The 17,920-nt window shown below is 57.3% G+C and overlaps 1 protein-coding gene across 2 annotated transcripts; it reads left to right on the top strand.

Annotated features, from left to right (window-relative positions):
- Positions 1 to 1,352: 1,352 nt before the first annotated feature.
- Positions 1,353 to 12,762, top strand: SEMA3G (semaphorin 3G). Of its 2 annotated transcripts, none has more exons than XM_043442904.1 (16): positions 1,353 to 1,550; positions 3,293 to 3,453; positions 3,572 to 3,634; positions 3,811 to 3,930; positions 4,198 to 4,288; positions 4,415 to 4,531; positions 4,753 to 4,898; positions 5,100 to 5,214; positions 5,307 to 5,376; positions 5,658 to 5,802; positions 6,098 to 6,329; positions 6,432 to 6,523; positions 7,161 to 7,202; positions 7,905 to 8,133; positions 8,420 to 8,559; positions 9,875 to 12,762. In XM_043442904.1, the coding sequence occupies exons 1-16, from the start codon at positions 1,442 to 1,444 to the stop codon at positions 10,310 to 10,312; spliced, it is 2,310 nt and encodes a 769-aa protein (XP_043298839.1). In that variant the 5' UTR covers positions 1,353 to 1,441; the 3' UTR covers positions 10,313 to 12,762. The 2 variants fall into 2 exon arrangements, with proteins under 2 accessions (XP_043298839.1, XP_043298838.1); XM_043442903.1 differs by having other exon boundaries at positions 9,872 to 12,762.
- The last annotated feature ends 5,158 nt before the right edge of the window (positions 12,763 to 17,920 follow it).

The following is a 17,920-nucleotide window of genomic DNA, read 5'->3' as shown; positions in this document are numbered from 1 at the left end:
GAGATGGGGACAGGGAGACAGGTTTCCAGGTCTCTGGGTCCTTCTCATGTTGACTCAAGAGACTGATTTGTTTCCAAAATTTAAAAAAACAAAAAGAGAGAGAGAGAGAGATTGATCTATTTCCCTTTCAGAAATGAGCTAGAAAGGGAGGTGGGGTCCCAGTACATTTAGGAGCAAAAAAAAAAAAAAGGGTTTCAGGAAGGGGCAGGACAGAGCAAGTCCTGTTCTCAGCCTGCTATGTGGCCTGGACCACCTCTTTCATTCTCTGATGCCATTTGAGGGTTCAGGCTGGTCTCTCCAGGAGGCCTAACTTACAAAAGTTTCTAGAATCCTGGGAGCACCAGGATTCTGACTCAAGGCTTCAGATTCTGAGTGTAGGGGTCTGGAACGGGGTGGAGTGGCAGCTGTGGAGGGTGGAGACAGGGACTACTGTTGAGGGGATGTATGGGGAGTCTCCTCGAGTGTCCTTATTCAGCCTCTCAGCCTCATCTCCCCTCTTGTCGCCATTCTGTGACTCTCCTGTCCCCTGGATCAGCGCTCAGAGCAGAGGGAATGGGGGCATGAGCACCCTCCCTCTACCTTAACTCCTGAGGAACCATAGATATAGGGCCTACAGGCAGAGGGGAACTCTGGGAAGAACCCACCACTCAACTGGTGATGCTCTGGGCCCTGGGGCTCTGCGAGAACTGGAGGAGGGAGGCGGGGCAATGGGGGCTTCTCTGGCACAAGGTGAATCCTGTTCCCTGCCCCAGTGAAATGGGATGTGGGGCCTGGAGGCCAGACAGGAATAGGCCTGGGTGGAGAAGTCTGGCCATTCATCTGTTGCCAATTTCAGATCTGTAAAGTGTGGCCAGACCTCAAGTCCTCTTCCAAAGCACAGAGTCCTTTGGCTGGAATGAGTATCCCTAGGCAACCTGGGCCCTGCCAGGGGAGCTGGGGAGCCAGGCCAAGGCTTCAGGGGGCTGGACTCTTGGTGTCAGGGACCTGGGCACAGAATCAGCCTGTGGGGGGGTCTCTGTCATGGGCAGTGGAGGGGCAAGGAGCAAACGAGAGCCCAGCTAGACCACCCACCCAGCCCATCAACCTCTGATCTTCCTTTCAGGCCATCTCTCCCCCTTGACATTTTGCTAGAGCCGAGGGACTTGGGTTTATGGACAATTCCATATAAACCATCCATAGCCCAGCCAGACCAAAAGTCTCCCAAATGGAGAACCAGCTATTCTGACACAGAGCCACCAACTGGGCCAGCCGAGGCGGAGGGAGAGGCGGCAGGTGGATGGCAGGGCACTTGACCCCTCCCTCCTCCTCCCCGCCTTGGACGGGGTGGAGCCACTGCCTTATAAGTAGCAGAACCAGGCCTGGCGGCAAGCAGACTACAACCAGCAGCAGCGGCGGGACCCAGGGCAGCTTGGCAAGCAGCTTGGTGCCCCCGTTCCTCAGCATGGCCCCCTCAGCCTGGGCCGTCTGCTGCCTCCTGGGGGGCCTCCTCCTCCGGGGGGGCAGTCCCAGCCCCGGCCCCAGCGTGCCCCGCCTGCGGCTTTCCTTCCGAGGTAGGGCAGTGCACTCTGTGTGTGTGTCCATGCAGCCCCTGACCCCAGGTGTGGGCCTCTAGCCTGCCCCAGGCCGTCTGCTCTGCCAGCCAGAGGAGGGATTCAGCCACTCCTAGCACAACCCGCGGGAAGAACTTTACAGTTATTCCCGGCCATGTGCTCCCTGCTGGCCGCCAGAGGCTCCTGGGAGGAAGGCAGGGGGAGGGAGGGGAGACCAATCCTGGCAGATGGGACCAGGGTAGAGGTGGGAGACAGAGACACACTGGGGGAGAACCTGAGTGAGGGGGCTGTTGAGAAAAGGAGAGGGACTTCAGCCGAGAATGGCAGAGAGAAATGGGGAGGGGGCAGAGAGGGCAAATCTGGAGGATCTGTCTGCTCTCAGCTGGGCTCCTTGCCCAGGGCAGACAGTGGGGAAGAGGGCAGCATCCTGTCCCTCTCGTCCCGTGCGCCCTGCAGTGGGGCCCCTCAGCCGATCCCCACAACCCTGTTCCCACTCCTACCCCTGGCAACCCACTTTGTAACACTGGCCTTTCCTCTTCCCCTCCATCCGTGAGGCTCTGTGTCGCTTCCATTCCTTGCCCATCCTGGTCCAAGAGGTTCCTTTGCAGATCTAACCTGGAATGTCGTGCTGCAGCTGGCACAAGCCTCTTCTGAGTCTGATGAGACACAGGCTTGCCACAGAGTTTTCTTTCTGGGGAAACCAGAGGGATGGTCACCTTCCCCCAGGAACCCCAGCCCAAGAGGCGAGACTCAGGCCTTCTCTGGAGAGTTGGGGGGGCGGGGGAACCTGGCTCCACTCTGGAGTCTGAAGGGAGTGCGGTGGGGGTGGGGAGGAGGGGGTGGAATGGGGTCCTGCCCTGGGAGCTGTGGCTTTGGGGAAGTCAGGCTACAAGAAAAGATCCAAATAGGGCATATCTACTCTAAAGTACTGTCAGTCACGGAAGGCTTCCTGGAGGAGGTTGTTAATGAGTTTGGGGTTAGTGTTTGGGGATAGAAAAGATGACCTTTGGGGCAGGCTTGGGTATCCCACCCCCTCAAGGGTGGCCAGACATCCTGCTGTTTATTTGCACACCCATCTCCTCCAGCTACCTAGTTGGACCCCAAAGACCTATTTCAGGACTCCCACCTCCTGGGATCATCATCCGCAGACAGCCACCTCCATTCCTGGGTAGGCAGCATCTATGGAGGAGAAAACCCTCTTTAGCCATATCCTTGGACCAGAGCCTAGAGATCCACCTGGCCGTACCTGGCCTCTCCCACACCCAGGCCTTAGGCAGATGCTCCCTCTGCTGGGAACGCTCCCCCCTGTCTGTCTGTCTGTCCCACTGAGTCAGCTTTGTATGCTGCTCAGACCACTGAGCCTTCCACCAGGCTCTCCCAGCACTTCGCCCAGCTTGCAGCCTTAAGTTCTGTTGGTGGGACCATCTTCCTTGAGGAGCTGGTAGAGCACAGATGGGCCGGGGGAAGGAGATGTTAACTGAAGACCAGGGGGCCATGGAGTGGAGGGAAAGGGGGCAGGCCTCTGGGTGGGCTGGGCTGGGTGGGGGGCTCTGAGTCCCCTGTCCCACCCACTCCCAGGAGTCACTTCCCAGAAGCCCTCCAGCAGCCCTCTGGATGGAAACACTTTCCAGATGTGAGCATGTGGGGGGCGGTGGATGCACAGCTGGGACCCTCCACCTCCACACACTGGCTGGAGGAGTGGGTGGCCAGCAGCCCTGAACCCTCCCTCGGCTCCCTCCTAGACCTCCTGTCTGCCAACCGCTCTGCCATCTTTCTGGGCCCCCGGGGCTCCCTGGACCTTCAGGCCCTGTACCTGGATGAGTACCGGGACCGCCTGTTTCTGGGGGGCCGTGATGCCATCTACTCTCTGCGGTTGGACCAGACATGGCCGGATCCCCGGGAGGTGAGCTGGACTGTTTGGGAAGCAACTCTCTCTGAGGGCTAGGTGACGCCAGACAGGAGGCTGACTGGGGCAACTGAGGCTGTGAGGTCAGGGGTCAGCCAGGCTGGCTGTGTTTCAGGTCCTGTGGCCACCGCAGCCCGGACAGAGAGAGGAGTGCGTTCGCAAGGGAAGAGATCCTTTGGTGAGTGCTATCAGGAGGGACTGCCCCCACCCTAACCAACACCCAGGCCCTGACCCCAGGAAAGCCTGGGGCTGCTCCCCAGCTGCCTGAGCTGGGGCCACGTGGAGCAGATCCTGATGGTCTAGTAGAATCTCCCCTCACCCTAGATCCATCCCCCCACCCCCTTCTCCCCCTAGGTGGAGTGCGCCAACTTTGTACGGGTGCTGCACCCCCACAACCGGACCCACCTGCTGACATGTGGCACTGGCGCCTTCCAGCCCACCTGTGCCCTCCTTGCTGTTGGGCATCGTGGAGAGGTGAGCTGCAGCGGCCCCACAAAGGGCTGGGAAGCCGTGACATTTTCTCCTGCTGTCTGAATTCTACCCATTGAGCCTGGGTCAGGGCAGAGGGGTCAGAGCCTGAAAGGCGCCTTTGTGTCAGGGAGCCGCCCCTACTGGCGAGGTCCTGAATGAGGGCGCCTTCCACCCACCCCCACTGTCCAGCCGCAAGCAATGGCCGCTGCCCGGGTAGGGGGCGGGCACTGCTTTCCCAGGTAACACCTCTCCCTCCCTCCCTCTCCCCAGCATGTGCTCCATCTGGAGCCCCGAAGCATGGAAAGTGGGAGGGGGAGATGCCCACACGAGCCCAGCCGTCCCTTCGCCAGCACCTTTGTAGGTGGGTGACACCCAGGCCAGGGCCGGCATGACAAGGGTGGGGGTTGGCCAGCATCATTGGGAAGGGATGGGCCAGGTTCAGGGCCTGGCCCTCCTCCCCTGACTCTGCCCCCTACCCCCACCTTAGGAGGGGAGCTGTACACAGGTCTCAATGCCGACTTCCTGGGGCATGAGGCTATGATCTTCCGGACTGGGGGTCCCCGACCAGCCTTGCGTTCTGATTCTGACCAGAACCTCCTGCATGGTGAGCTCAGGGCTCTGCAAAGGGCAAGGCTGACTGGGTTCTGCCCCTGGCACTGACAGGGAGGTGGGAGTGGGGACTGGAGGGGCAGCCCATCCCCACTCTACTCCCTAAGACCCAGTGGGGCCCCTGGGGTCCCTGTACCTCTTCTCCTCCTCATTGCTTCACCCCCGCCCTGTTCCTCCCCGTGAGGGCCCTATCAACTCTTCCCTGTTACCTCCCAGACCCCAGGTTTGTGCTGGCCGCCCGGATCCCTGACAACTCCGACCCGGATGATGACAAGGTGTACTTCTTCTTCTCGGAGACGGTCCCCTCACCTGACGGAGGCCCGGGCCGTGTCACCATCAGCCGAGTGGGCCGCGTCTGCGTGGTGAGAGCTATGGAAGGGACAGTGAGGTTTGAATCCTGGCCATACGCGTCTTCCCAGCCCTGTCCCCACCTGAAACAGTAGGCGAACTGAGGCGAGGGTGTGGGGCTGACATCCACGCCTCCCTCCAAGGGTGAGGGTGGAGGAGCAGGAAGCAGGGGGCCTGTCCTCGGGCCCCAAGGCTGACTGGCCCCCACCCCCCAGAATGATGCGGGCGGTCAGCGGGTGCTGGTGAACAAATGGAGCACCTTCCTCAAGGCCAGGTTGCTCTGCTCCGTGCCTGGCCCTGGTGGTGCCGAGACCCACTTCGACCAGCTGGGTAAGGGCGTGGCCAGAGCACGTGGGGTGAGGGCTGGAGGGGGCTCAGAGCCCATGAGTGGGGGGCACTGGCGGTGGCCTTCTGTCTCCCAGAGGACGTGTTCCTGCTGTGGCCCAACTCAGGGAAGAGCCTGGAGGTGTACGCTCTGTTCAGCGCCGTCAGGTGGGCAGATGGCCTCCCCTCGCCCCAACCCCTGGCCCTGTCTCTGCACCCTGACCGCCCCTGTTGAGCCCCTGCTCTCACGGCCCAGTCTAGCCAGAGGTCCCTGACTCTGTCCCTGACTCCGTGACTCCGTGGCTGTGTTCTTTGCCTGGGTGTCCTTGTCTTTTGGTCTCTGCTGACTACAGGCGCCATCATCCCCTGTCCTCCCTATGGAACTAGGCTGCCCCCTTCCTGCCTCTGTGAACCTCCCTGGCCTGACTATTCCTGTCTGTCCCCTGCAGTGCTGTGTTCCAGGGCTATGCCGTCTGTGTGTACCACATGGCTGATATCTGGGAGGTCTTCAAGGGGCCCTTTGCCCACCAAGATGGTCCCCAGCACCAGTGGGGACCCTATGGGGGCAAGGTGCCCTTTCCACGTCCTGGCATGGTGAATATCTGCCTGGGACCAGGGCAGGGAAGAGGGCTGAGTAGATGCTGGGAGGGGCTCTAGATGCCACGGACAGGCTTGGGTCTGCACGAAGCCCCAGGGCAGCGGCTGGGCTGGGTGGGGTGAGGAGGGGAGCAGACCCCCGACTACACTGAGGAGTCTCTCATACAGCACGAAGGGCCCACGAGCTATCCCTCGGAGGCTGGCGTGAACAGCCAGTGCCGTCTAGACACAGACTGGGGGGGGATGTGGCAACCCAGGGGGCTTCAGGCACCCCCTTTGCCATGGCCTGCAGTGCCCCAGCAAGATGACTGCACAGCCAGGACGACCCTTTGGCAGCACCAAGGACTACCCGGATGACGTGCTGCAGTTTGCCCGAGCCCACCCACTCATGTTCCGGCCCGTGCGTCCCCGGCGGGGTCGCCCTGTCCTTGTCAAAACCCACCTGGCCCAGCAGCTACGTCAGATCGTGGTGGACCGTGTGGAGGCGGAGGATGGGACCTACGACGTCATCTTTCTGGGGACTGGTAGGTGGGCTGCATGGGGTGGCCGGGCAGGGGAGGCGTGCGGGGGACCCGAGCTGCCTCTCTGCTCCTTCCTTTCCCACTGACCCCTCCTCCCTGCCCCAGACTCAGGGTCAGTGCTCAAGGTCATTGCCCTCCAGGCGGGGGGCTCTGCGGAGCCTGAGGAGGTAGTTCTGGAAGAGCTCCAAGTGTTTAAGGTGAGCAGGGGGCACTGATGGGGAGGGTTCCCGCAGGCTCCATCCCTGTGTCTAGGACTGGCTGCAAGGAAGCAGGAGCAAAGTGCAGGAGGGAAATGGGCCTGTCTTTACTGAACCCACATTCAGTGGGCAGTGGGCCTCACTATTGCAGAAGCCTTGCGATGCTTCTAAATGACTGCGGGCCTGGAGACGGAGTCTGTGAGCTGAGAGGTGGGGGGCCCAGGGACAGATGGCCAAGGCGATCGCCCCTTGACAAAGGTCTGCCAGGCTCAAGTTGCAGAGAGGGGTGACTGACACCCCAAGGGGTTCTGTTGACCCCTCTACAGAGTCAGGCAGGGGGTCGTCTGTGTTTGGGGAACTGCTGAGCTTCCCCAAGTGGGTGGAATGGGTGATTTGGGACAGCTGCCTCATTGCTGGGGGACAGGGCTGTGGGAGGGGACACCAGAGCTTTGTGCTTTTAGCCAAGCCTTGGAGGCCAGCCAGGGAGAGGGGACCTTTCTAACAACACGATGTGTGGGAAAGACCGTCTGGCCTTAGTTGCCAGGGAGTGCACTGACCTGGGAGAAAGATGGCTTCCACCCAGAGGCTGGAAGAGGCTGAGAGCAGGGATGCAGGGGTGGTCTTGCTTCTTTCCCAGGTGCCAACACCCATCACTGAGATGGAGATCTCCGTCAAAAGGGTAAGAGCCGCTGCCGTGGCTGCCAAATCCTCCTTCCTCTGGTCTCCTTAAGTTTCCCTGAGTCCTGCTGTTTCCCAGCAGGCCCTGGGGCTGCCTGATTAGGCCCTAAAATGAGGGTTGAGAGTTCAGCTGGGAGCTGAGATTCCCATGCACGAAACCCATGGGCAGTGGGAGGCCCTGAGTAAGTGAGCCTGTGTTCAGAAAAGGGGAGATCCACAAAGTCCAGCAACTCAGGGCAGACAAAAACGTGCTTGAAAACAGGATCCAGATTTTATATCAAACAGATTTTAGAGACATGCTGTGTGTCCTTTTGCAAGTGGCAAAATCTCCCCAAGTTCATCTGCCCCAGTTTATCTTTGGGTAAACCTTGACTTTTGTGCTAGGACTGCTCAAGGCAGAGTTTACCTCTAAAGTCAGAGGCAAGGCCATTGGGGTAGAGGGCAAAGGTCTGCTGCTGGGAGGGTCTGGAGAAGCCCCGTAGAGAAAAGACCCCAGATGTGCCCCATCTCCTCCATGCCCTAGCATAGGATCCGATGCAGATCAGGTGGGTGATAAACATTTTTTGTTCTGGGAATGCACTCAAGAAGTTCTGGAAGACTCTTGCAAATGTCAGGGGTCTCAGGAGCGCCCAGGGGGCTGAGAGCCTACCTGCTTCTGTGTGGAGCACACGCTCATCTCGGGTTCTGCCTGTGTCCCTTCCAGCAAATGCTGTACGTGGGCTCAAGGCTGGGCGTGGCCCGGCTGCAGCTGCACCAGTGTGAGACGTACGGCAGTGCCTGTGCGGAGTGCTGCCTGGCCCGGGACCCCTACTGCGCCTGGGACGGTGCCTCCTGCACCCGCTACCGGCCTGGCACCAGCAAGCGCCGGTTCCGCCGCCAGGACATCCGGCATGGCAACCCTGCCCTGCAGTGCCTGGGCCAGAGCCAGGAGGGTAAGCCGCGGAGGGCATGGGGGCGCCCTCTCACAGGGCAGCCAGTCACCCCTGTGAAGTGTGGCCTCAGGCTGGTCCTGTAGTCACAAGCAGTCCTCAGTTTTTCTATGAGTGTAACTCCTGTCAGCATATGGGTGCAGGGTCTTTGTGTAGAGAGAGGGACTTAGGGATCGGTAGATGCCTAGTCCCTGTCACATTCATGGGGGGTCCTGGGTTATGGGAGTCCATTGGTGGTCCTGGGGGTCTCATGGTTCCCGAGCTGAGCCCACTTCCAAATCTCCCCCAGAGGAGACCGCGGGACTCGTGGTGACCAGCACTGTCTACGGGACGGAGCACAACAGCACCCTCCTGGAGTGCCTGCCCAAGTCCCCGCAGGCCGCCGTGCGCTGGTTCTTGCAGCGGCCCGGGGACGAGACGCCTGAGCAGGTGAGGGAGGACCTGGCTCCGGCCTGCATGTGTCCTAGGTCACACCCCTCCCTGAGCTCTCGGGGGGAACCTGCCAAGATCAACTTAAGAAAAGTGTGTGTCAGGCCCCTGGAGGTGCCCCTGCTCCTGCCATCTGGGAACACCCAGGCCAGATGTGGTGGAACTTCTCCAGTGACAGACAGCCCACAAATTCCAAGGCACTGGGCTGGGCTCTGTCTGACAGGGCGTAGCAGAGATGGCAGAGAGGGAAGCGGGTCTGGGCTGGTCAGGAAGGCCCCCATGCTTACACATATGGCTCATCTTTGAAGCGGTCTCTTCCTCAGGGTCCTCTTTCACCCTAGGAGGCCTGGGCCCCTGACGACTGGCCCTTGCACACACACCTCCACCACACACACATACACACTCACACACACACACACAAGCACACACTGCCTGGCCCCTCACTTCCTCCCTAGAGTCCAGCTGTCTGCCTAGGCCCTCTCCTCCCCCATCCAGAAAAGTCTGTCAACCCCAGAGATGGCTTCAGTCTGGGGCCTGAGCTTGGGCGTGGGCGGGGCAGGGTGAAGAACCATTCTCAAGCTGCTCCCACGGATAGCAAAGGGGAGGGAGTGGGTTGATTACAGGAGGGGCTCTCCTCCCAGCTTGAGAACTGGGGGAGGCCAGCCTTGGGCCAGCTGTTGGGCTGGGCACTGAGGAGTCTCCCCGGGAGGGCAGGGGCAGGGGAGCGATGAGATGAGTTACACAACACTCACCACCCAAGCACTGCAGCCTCAACGTACACACGTGCGGACCAAAGCCCAGACAGGGTCCAGGCCAAAGACAGGTCAGATCAGGACCATGCTCCACCTCCTACACCGTGATGGGCCTGTGGGTCCTGCAATGCAGGGGGAGTGAACAGTGCAGACCAAGACAGGGAGAACTCTGTACGGTGTCGAGTGTAGAGGAGTTCTAGTCCTGGGGCTGGGGGTATAGCCCCGACTTGAGAAAAAGCCCATAAACACCCTTTAACCCTCTCTGTTCTCTGGGAATGTGTGCCAGGGGCCCCCAAGGCCAAGATGGGGGCTCCAGAGCTCTGACGACAGGAGAAACCAGTCAATCGAATCTTTGAGAAGCCCCCTTTGCAGGCCCTGTCCTGGGTTCTGGGAAAGTGAGGCCCTGCCGGCAGTTAGCTCAGTCAAGGACGCTGAGCCTGCCAGGCTGCTGGGAAGGGGAGAATGAGCCCCGAGATGGCAAATGTGGAAAAGCAAGGGGCAGAGACGTTGATGGGGCGAGCGCGGCTCCAGGCGCCCTCACGCCCTCCCAACACCTCCAGCAGGTGAAGACAGACGAGCGCGTCCTGCAAACGGGGCATGGGCTGCTGTTCCGCAGGCTCAACCGCCTGGACGCCGGCACCTACACTTGCCTGACGCTGGAGCACGGCTTCTCCCAGCTGGTGGCCCGCCTGGCCCTGGAGGTGATCGTGCCCGCGCAGCTCGACATTCTGTTCCCCCGGGAGCCGAGGCCAGACGAGCCCACGGCCCGAGGCGGCCCCGCCTCCGCCCCCCACAAGGCCTGGTATAAGGACATCATGCAGCTCATCGGCTTCGCCAACCTGCCCCGGGTGGATGAGTACTGTGAGCGAGTGTGGTGCCCCTCCCGCAGCCGCGGCCGCGGCAAACAGGCCAAGGGCAAGAGCTGGGTGGGGCTGGAGCTGGGCAAGAAGGTGAAGAGCCGGGTGCAGGCCGAGCGCAATCGGACACCCCGGGAGGTATGAGGCCACATAGAGGAGGGAGGAGGAGGGGGTGGTTGGGATGGGCCGAGTGGCCAGCAGCAGCCCCCAGCATCTCCTACCCACCCAGCTAGGGCAGAGGGGGCTAACGTGCCTGATGGCCTCTTAGAGATAGAATCTCTGTCCCCGGGCCCCTACCAGGCCACCCGCAGGATAGTCTGGGGCCTGATGGAGGGCTCTGTGTCCCAGGCCTGTTCCTTGTCCCCTCTCTGGGCTCTCAGTCCCAGGCGGGAGTCAACACCCTCTGGCTGCTGGCAACCCCAGTGGGTTTGCTATTTGTTCTCAAGCAAGGCTCCCACAGCACATTTCCGCTTGTGCCCAGGGGCAAGAGGGTTGGGTGGTTCTTACCCAGCCTGCAGAACAATGGCCATTCTGAGTGACCCTTAGAGTGGGTGTGCGGGTGCGGCTCGGCTGAGGTGGTGTCTGGGCAGGGGGCCCTCAGGCAGACAAGGAGGGGGGAGGTCGCCACTCAGCTAGCACCCTCTAGGAAGACCTACCCTGACTGAGGTGGGGAGGGAAAGTGGAGGCGCTGAGAAGGTGGAACAGCAAGAACCCCCTCCCACTTCATGCCCTGATGTCTTGGTGATTGCCTGCCACTGCTCACGCCCTCTTCTGCATCTCATAATCACAGAAGCACAGACTGCTAGACCTCCCTGAACCTCCCAGCCTAACTTCGCTGTCCCAGGTCCTGTTGCCGCCAGGCATGTTTCCTGGGATGCCCACCCCCTCCTGATGGGATTGCCTCTCCCCAACGTCAGGGTCTCCATGTTGACGAGCACAGAGCGGGTGAATTCTAGGAGAAACTGTCCCTCATCTTTGTGGACTAGTAGATAGGGAGAGGGGAGCTGGGGTATTTAGAGGAGTGGGCTGTCTTTCCCAGGGCAACGCAGGCTTGCGCACAGCCTGGGAGGGTGGGGATGTGGCAGCTATGTGAGCAAGCTGTGTGGTGAGGACAAAAGGCAGTGCTTTGCCTGAGAGGCCACAGAGGACTGAGATGGGGAGAGGTCAGGAGATCCTAGGACCGGCTACAGGACCCAGGAGCAGGAATTCTCAAGGCCCCAAGAAGGCATCAATCAGCCCAGCAGCCAGAGGTTTCCCACCCTGGGATCTTTGGTTTCTGTTAAATAAGGATTTGTCATGGGTGGTTCATTTATGAAGCCTGTATTTTTCTTTTAAGGGAGAAAATTGCAGGGGGAAACTGCTAAGGCCTGCTGGTTCTTGGGGGGGCTGCTGGCTCAGGTAGCCAGGACACATTCTGTCTGGGTGTGTAGGGAGGTGTTTTTGCCATCAGCAGTAATGTGTTTCTTGGGCTGGGGAGCATGGAGGAGGAGGAGGACTAAATGAAAAGTTGTTCGCAGCCTGCATATGAACAAGTCAGTGACGCACAAAATGGACAGGAGGGGGACAAGAGCCTCAGGTTCAAGATTCCCTCCATTAAGAACCAAGATGAAGGAAAGGGGAAAAAATCAGAAAAAGACAGGGCTTCCTGCCCCCCTGAACTCAAACCCAGACTGTGTCTGCCTTGGGTTGTATCTGAGCCCCACCTCCACTCCCTACCTCCCGGTTCCTACCACCTCTAGAGAACTGGGATCTGAAATAGGCCCCTTCCCCTCTTTGCATGTTAAGTGAACCAGATGTGTACTGAGGTTAACCTGACAGCACTTTGGGAAGCCTCCAGCCAGGGGTAGTTGTGGCTGGGATGTCAGCAGGTAAAAGCAGAGGAGGAGCACTGTGGGGAGGGGGCGGGAGGAGAGGGGAAGAGAAGACAGAGGCTGTGGAAGAGGGTAGGGGGAGAGCCCAGAACCCCAGGCATGGATGTCAGAGCTGCAAGCAGCTCTGCCCCGTATCCCAGGTTTTTTCAGTGGCCACTAGGCTGGGTCCCCTGGGGAAGTTACTCTGGAAAATGGAGGGAGGAGTTCAAAATCCTGACAAGGAACACCTGCACTTGGAAAATATGGACAGCTTCTACTGATCTCCACCCCCCCACCCCCATGGTACCTTGTGTTAGTCACTCCTGGAAATGCCTCTATGTGTGAATTCTATTTTTGTATTCATCTGTCAAGATGGGCCTCGTGGTTTCTCTGTCTTCAAAGCACACCTCTCATAATTCCCATTGTTTTTTATATCGTCACCGCCCCTGAGTGCTGGCAAGGAGAGTGCAGGGGTTTTCCACACAACCTACAGGGAAAGGGATGAAGCTAATATTTATATCACGTAATTATATCATTATTGTGTCTGTGTATTTCTGTACTAAGTTGGCTGATGCCATTCATGTAAGCTGTAAATGACGGGTCATCCCTGTCCATTCCAGAAGGGCGAACCCACCCTGGGTGGTTTTTTTTCTAAAAGGCAAGGAGATGGGTATCAGAGGAAGGAAGAAGTCAGGGGGCTTTGCCTATGAAGCCGAGATTGCTTATTAAATTAGGAAAATCCCATCCCATGGGCTTCTGAGACTTCTTGGAACTTCAGGAAGATGTTGAGCCAGGAAAAAAAAAAAATGCTGGCAAAGGGCAGCTGGCACGTAGGCAGCCCTGCTCCTTTTTCACAATAACACTTGACTTTGTGACAGCAACACTTGGCCTGGCGCCTGTCTTCATCAGCCACATACCAAGGTATATTAAGGCCACTGTGCTCTTGCTGGCAGGGGTGGGGGGTAGGGGGGGGCCAGGCTGTGTCGTGGGAGCTGCAGCTTTGGGAGGAGGGGGGGAGCCCCTGAGTCTGAACTACTGTGCAGGCTGCAGGAGGCGCCTCTCCCCCAGCCCCACTCCCCGCCGTGACATCACAACCCTGCCCCAAGAGCAGACTCCACTGGTGCCAGAGGGAGATAGGAAAAGGCAGGGTTGCTTTAGAAATGGGAAGGACATCACCCCCAAGTCACCACAGAGACTAGCCCCTTGCTTGGATGGGCCCTTCAACCCATGCTATGGGCTAGTAGGCTTAATAGTCATCAGTCATTAGTCCATCTTGCAACCCCGGCCCTGGAGCAGAACCCCTGCTTTTGCCCCCTGGACCGTGCACAAGCACCCAGGCCTCACAGAAAGTGAAACCCTGTTGCCCTGCCCCAGGCCACCACCAGCGTCTGAAAAGTGCTGGGCTGGGTGGGTGTGTGAATAGGAGGGGAGCCCCCTTCTCCCCTGGGATGCATGGTATCTCTGCTCCCACATCACCACCATTCATTCCCTGAAGACCCCTTGGGCCTGGACTTCCCTCGGCCCCTCACCACCCCCACCCCCCTACGCCCCCATCTGGAGCCCTATTTCCTGCCTCAGGGGTTTCACTCTATCTTCTGCTCCCAGATTTTTCCTTTAAGTCTTATACTTCCCCTGGTCTTTGGGCCTGTTTCATGATTTCTTAAACAGGTCTAGAGCTGGAAAGGGTCTTCGAGAAACGGGTTAGTCAAATGACGTCCAAAATGGTGTCCTTTGGAACAACTGTCTCATGAGATCCTTGACAACATTCAGATAAACACGGGATTTCTGTCCCCTTAGCCCCACAGAGCTGTACACTGCCTGCTTGCTTGCCTGAGGAACCCACGATGATTCCTCACTAACTTGCATGTCTACTCTGTGGTATATGATCTTCCAAAACATGTGGTCCTCTAACCACCCCCTTTTTTCCCCCATGAAGCAGCTGCCATTTCATGTTTCTAATGTTTTGAAGAGCATATTTTGGGGGAAATGCTGGTTAGATTAATTCCCTCCCTTTACATGTGAGATTAATTAATTAATCTCTGCCTTCTAAGCCTATAAGCTCTGGAGGCTCTGACTTCCCAGATGGAATAGACACATCTTGGTTTCCCATGGCCAGCACCACAGCAGGACCTGACACCCCATGGCTGCCAAGCCGCCGGTCCGCTGTTCCTGGGACCTGGACTCTGCCCTGCCTCTGGCTCCTGTCCTGTCACACCCAGCCTGCCTCCCCAGCCCACTTCCTGCTCCTCTTGTGTCTGGCATGGTCCTCTGTGGAGGGTTAGGGTTCACTCCAAGACTGTGGCTATCCTATAGTCCACAAGACTAGTTTCTAAGCAAGGGTAAGGGGCAGAGTGGGGGCAGGATGAGGGAGGAAGACAACCCTTTTCACTGTCTCAAAGGGCTCCTCTGCTAAGCCGGGGTCAGGTCTCAGACACCCTTAGAATCCCCTGACTGCAGGAGTGGGCAGGGAGCAGCCATCAGGAGGCAGGTCTGACGCCTGCCGGGTTTTCCTCTCTGTGGGCTGGCAAGGACCCGGGATGTGGTTGGAGTGAGGTGGGTCTCACAGGGCTCTGCAGTCCAGCAAACTGAGGTGTCTCTGATCAGCCACATCTCCTTAGAAGTAGCAGACAGCTGCTCAGGAATAGACCAGTTTTCACCCCAGTTAAGGATCTACCCCAAGCTCACTCAAATCCCAGCCTGAAGGGGCTCTGGCGAGGAGAAAGTTCAACACGCGGCAAGATCAAATCCCCGGGGGATATCTGAGATTACAAACTTGGCCCTGGTGTGCAAAGAGAATGAATGGGTGGGGCTAGGTTTGGATATAATACCTGATAAGGAGCTCAAGGATTGTTAGGCCTCCACCCTGGCTTCTCTTCCGGACTCACCCACCCTCCTGGTGCACAGCAGATGAAGAAAGTGGCCCCGTGCCCACTTCCCACTGCTCAGCCCCAGCCCGCCTTTGTGTGGGTACCACTGCTGGCCCCCCCTTCCTTAGAGGCCGTGTCCTAACGGAGCCTTTCACTTTCCCCGCTGGATTTTCATTAAGGAAACTTCTGGTTCCTCAATGTAGCCTATTAAAAAAAAAATCATTTTCCACTGAGGATGGGAAATGCTGCAGTCTCCAGGGAGGCCTCGCAAGGGACGCCCACCCTCATGCTCCCACTAGGCCTCCAGCGGCCAACTAGTAGCTTGTACTCAGGAACTCTGCCGTGAGGATGGCTCAGGAGGCCGGTCTTAATTCCTATCCCCTACAGAGGAAAATAACTGGAGTGCACCTAACCCATCCCAAGGGTGCATTTTACTGCCAAGAACATCCCACTGGGCAGAGAAGGAAGACCAGGGCAAGGACACAGCCGCAGGCAGGAGAGGATTCCAAAGTGAATCAAGGAGCCCAGAGCAGAGTCCAGGTGTCTGCCATCAATGGAGGAGACAGTACTAGAGACTTAAAGCCCAGATTTCCCAGTTTGGGGGACAACGGGGGCTCCGTTCTCATAGATAGAGGTATGGAATAATGATGTGGCAGACCAGCAGCTTGCTTTATGGGCATGACCTCATCTGTTCACTCTGCCTGCCCCCGCAGCTGATAAGAATCTGGTGCTGTTTCCTGTAGTCCAAGGGTCTCAGACAATGGTGTGAACGGCTGGCCCTACTGGAAAGGACATTGTTCAGAGAAGAAAAAACAACACGCTAGCACAAAGCGGAGCAGGACCTGCCTGAACGTAAGGGCCTGTTTACAAATCTGCCACTTCCAAGCAGGGGGACACAATGGGGAATTGTTTCTGGAGAGGCTAGAGTCCCCTCCAGAATGCTCCTGGGGGCTGGGGATGGCTTTGATGGCCCAGACAGGTCTCAGATGCTCTGTGAGGGACGGACACTGATGGCGCACATGCCTTCCTGTTTATCAGAGGTGCACTTCAGGGCAGGCTCCAGGAGTGAGTTTACACCCAAGACCAGGGGGAGGAGCTCCTGGGCTTCACTCCCTCTACTCAGGCCTCATACTCAGGGATGTCAGGGGGCTGGAGGTGGTTTGCCAGGGAAAGGCGAGATTATTTTCTGAAAAACATCAACTCTTTGGTTTATGGCCTGCAATTCCCATTCTGCTTTTTGGAAAAAATGTACAAGGCATGAGACCCTTGCAAATAGCCTCCCCCTCTGCAATGGGGCTCCCTGGCTTGGTCTGTAAGGGAGACTTCTCACATCAGGGACCCTGTGATGCTACAGCCTCCAGGCAGTCTGGGAGCACACAGGGGGCTGATGCTATGTCCCTGGGATCAGGGCCAATGGGGTTGCTGTTTCTCATAACCACCTCCTGCTCTGTCTACAGGAACTCAGAGCCTTTGAACCACCAACCAAAGACCCTGATGTCAGAGTGTGTGTGTGTGTGTGTGTGTGTGTGTGTGTGTACGCAGCAGGAGGGTAGGGCAGAAGAGGAAGAGAATCATATTACTCAATTCCCTTGGAATTGGGAGATCCCATTTTTAGGGGTAAGGGGAGGGCAGCTGTGGTTAGGAAGTTCACTTTGGGTCTAGAGAGACCTGGAAGGCAGTCCTATCTAAGGACCTGACCTATGATCCTAAGTGTCATTAGTAACTTAGAAGTTACTGTCATGTCTATACTAATCTCTAAATATAACAGGGGCACAGCTCATGAATAAACTTGAATGAATGTGTTCAGAACACCTGAATAGCAGTAAGTCCTGTGCAATCCTAAAATAGAAGGAAACTTTCCTAAGCCTTTTTCAACCTTCCATGTGTAAAGGGTTAGAATCTTCTTCCTCACTGTGCTCACAGTGCCCTCTGGTGTTTGACAGTAAAACAACAGGTTTATAAACGAAGGATTTGAGCACATCCAATAATCCCGGTGACATCAAACTGACTCTGAATGTGGGGTCCCAAGCCAGACACCATGAGAGGGAGAAAAGTTAATAAGATAGACAGGTCCCTTCCTATCAGGGACTTCCGATCTAGAGGGAGAGACAATTATGGGACCGGATGGAGAACAGCACAGGCTATCACAGGGGTACAAGCAGAGCTCAGACGGAGTGCCAAGGCGTGAAGAAGTGGCCCTCATACTGGATTCTTCAGGTTAATGATAGAGGTTATGGCTCTCTAGACTCTAAGCCACATGCTCAGGGCCCAGTATGCCAGGGTAGCCATGGCAGAGTGCCCATGAAAGACCCTAGATGTCCATCTCAGTGGGGGCCATCCTAAGTAAAGAAGAGTTAGCAGATGTTTTATGGCAATTACAGAAGGGAAAAGGATAGATATGTCAGCAAAGCAAGTGGATGTAGGAAACCATACAGAGAGAAGGCTTTTGCTGTCGTCCTGTGAGGCACAAGGGTCTGAGCTGAGCATTGGCCCTGGGATGGAGAGGAAGGCAAACATGTAAAAAATTCAAATTGACAAGAAAGAAGGTGGTTGAGCAGAAAATGAAACATAAGGAGATTCTGAAGTTTCTGGCCCTAGTTCATGGTTCCCACAAAGGTAAGAATTAGAGGAAGGGGAGCAGGTGCTCTGGGGAAATTTTATTTGACGTCTATTCCTATTCTCCCCAAGTGAACTATTTGTTCCAGGTCCTAAGTTATAAAACAGCAATTGAAACAAGTATTTAAAATATTCAAGATGAGGGACTTCCCTGGTGGTCCAGTGGTTAAGAATCCTCCCACCAATGTAGGGGACATGGGTATAGTCCCTGGTCCAGGAGGATCCCACATGTTGTGGGACAATTAAGCCCATGCCCCACACTACTGAATCTCAAGTGCCTGGAACCTGTGCTCCACAACAAGAGAAGCCACCACCACGAGAAGCCCGTGTGCCGCGACAAGAGGGTAGCCCCCACTTGCCTCAACTAGAGATAGCCTGCACGCCATAACAAAGACCCAGCCCAGCCAAAAATAAATAAA

This window comes from Cervus canadensis, chromosome 22, assembly GCF_019320065.1.
Source record: "Cervus canadensis isolate Bull #8, Minnesota chromosome 22, ASM1932006v1, whole genome shotgun sequence".
Taxonomy (NCBI): domain Eukaryota; kingdom Metazoa; phylum Chordata; class Mammalia; order Artiodactyla; family Cervidae; genus Cervus; species Cervus canadensis.
This window is presented reverse-complemented; position numbering and strand designations above follow the sequence as displayed.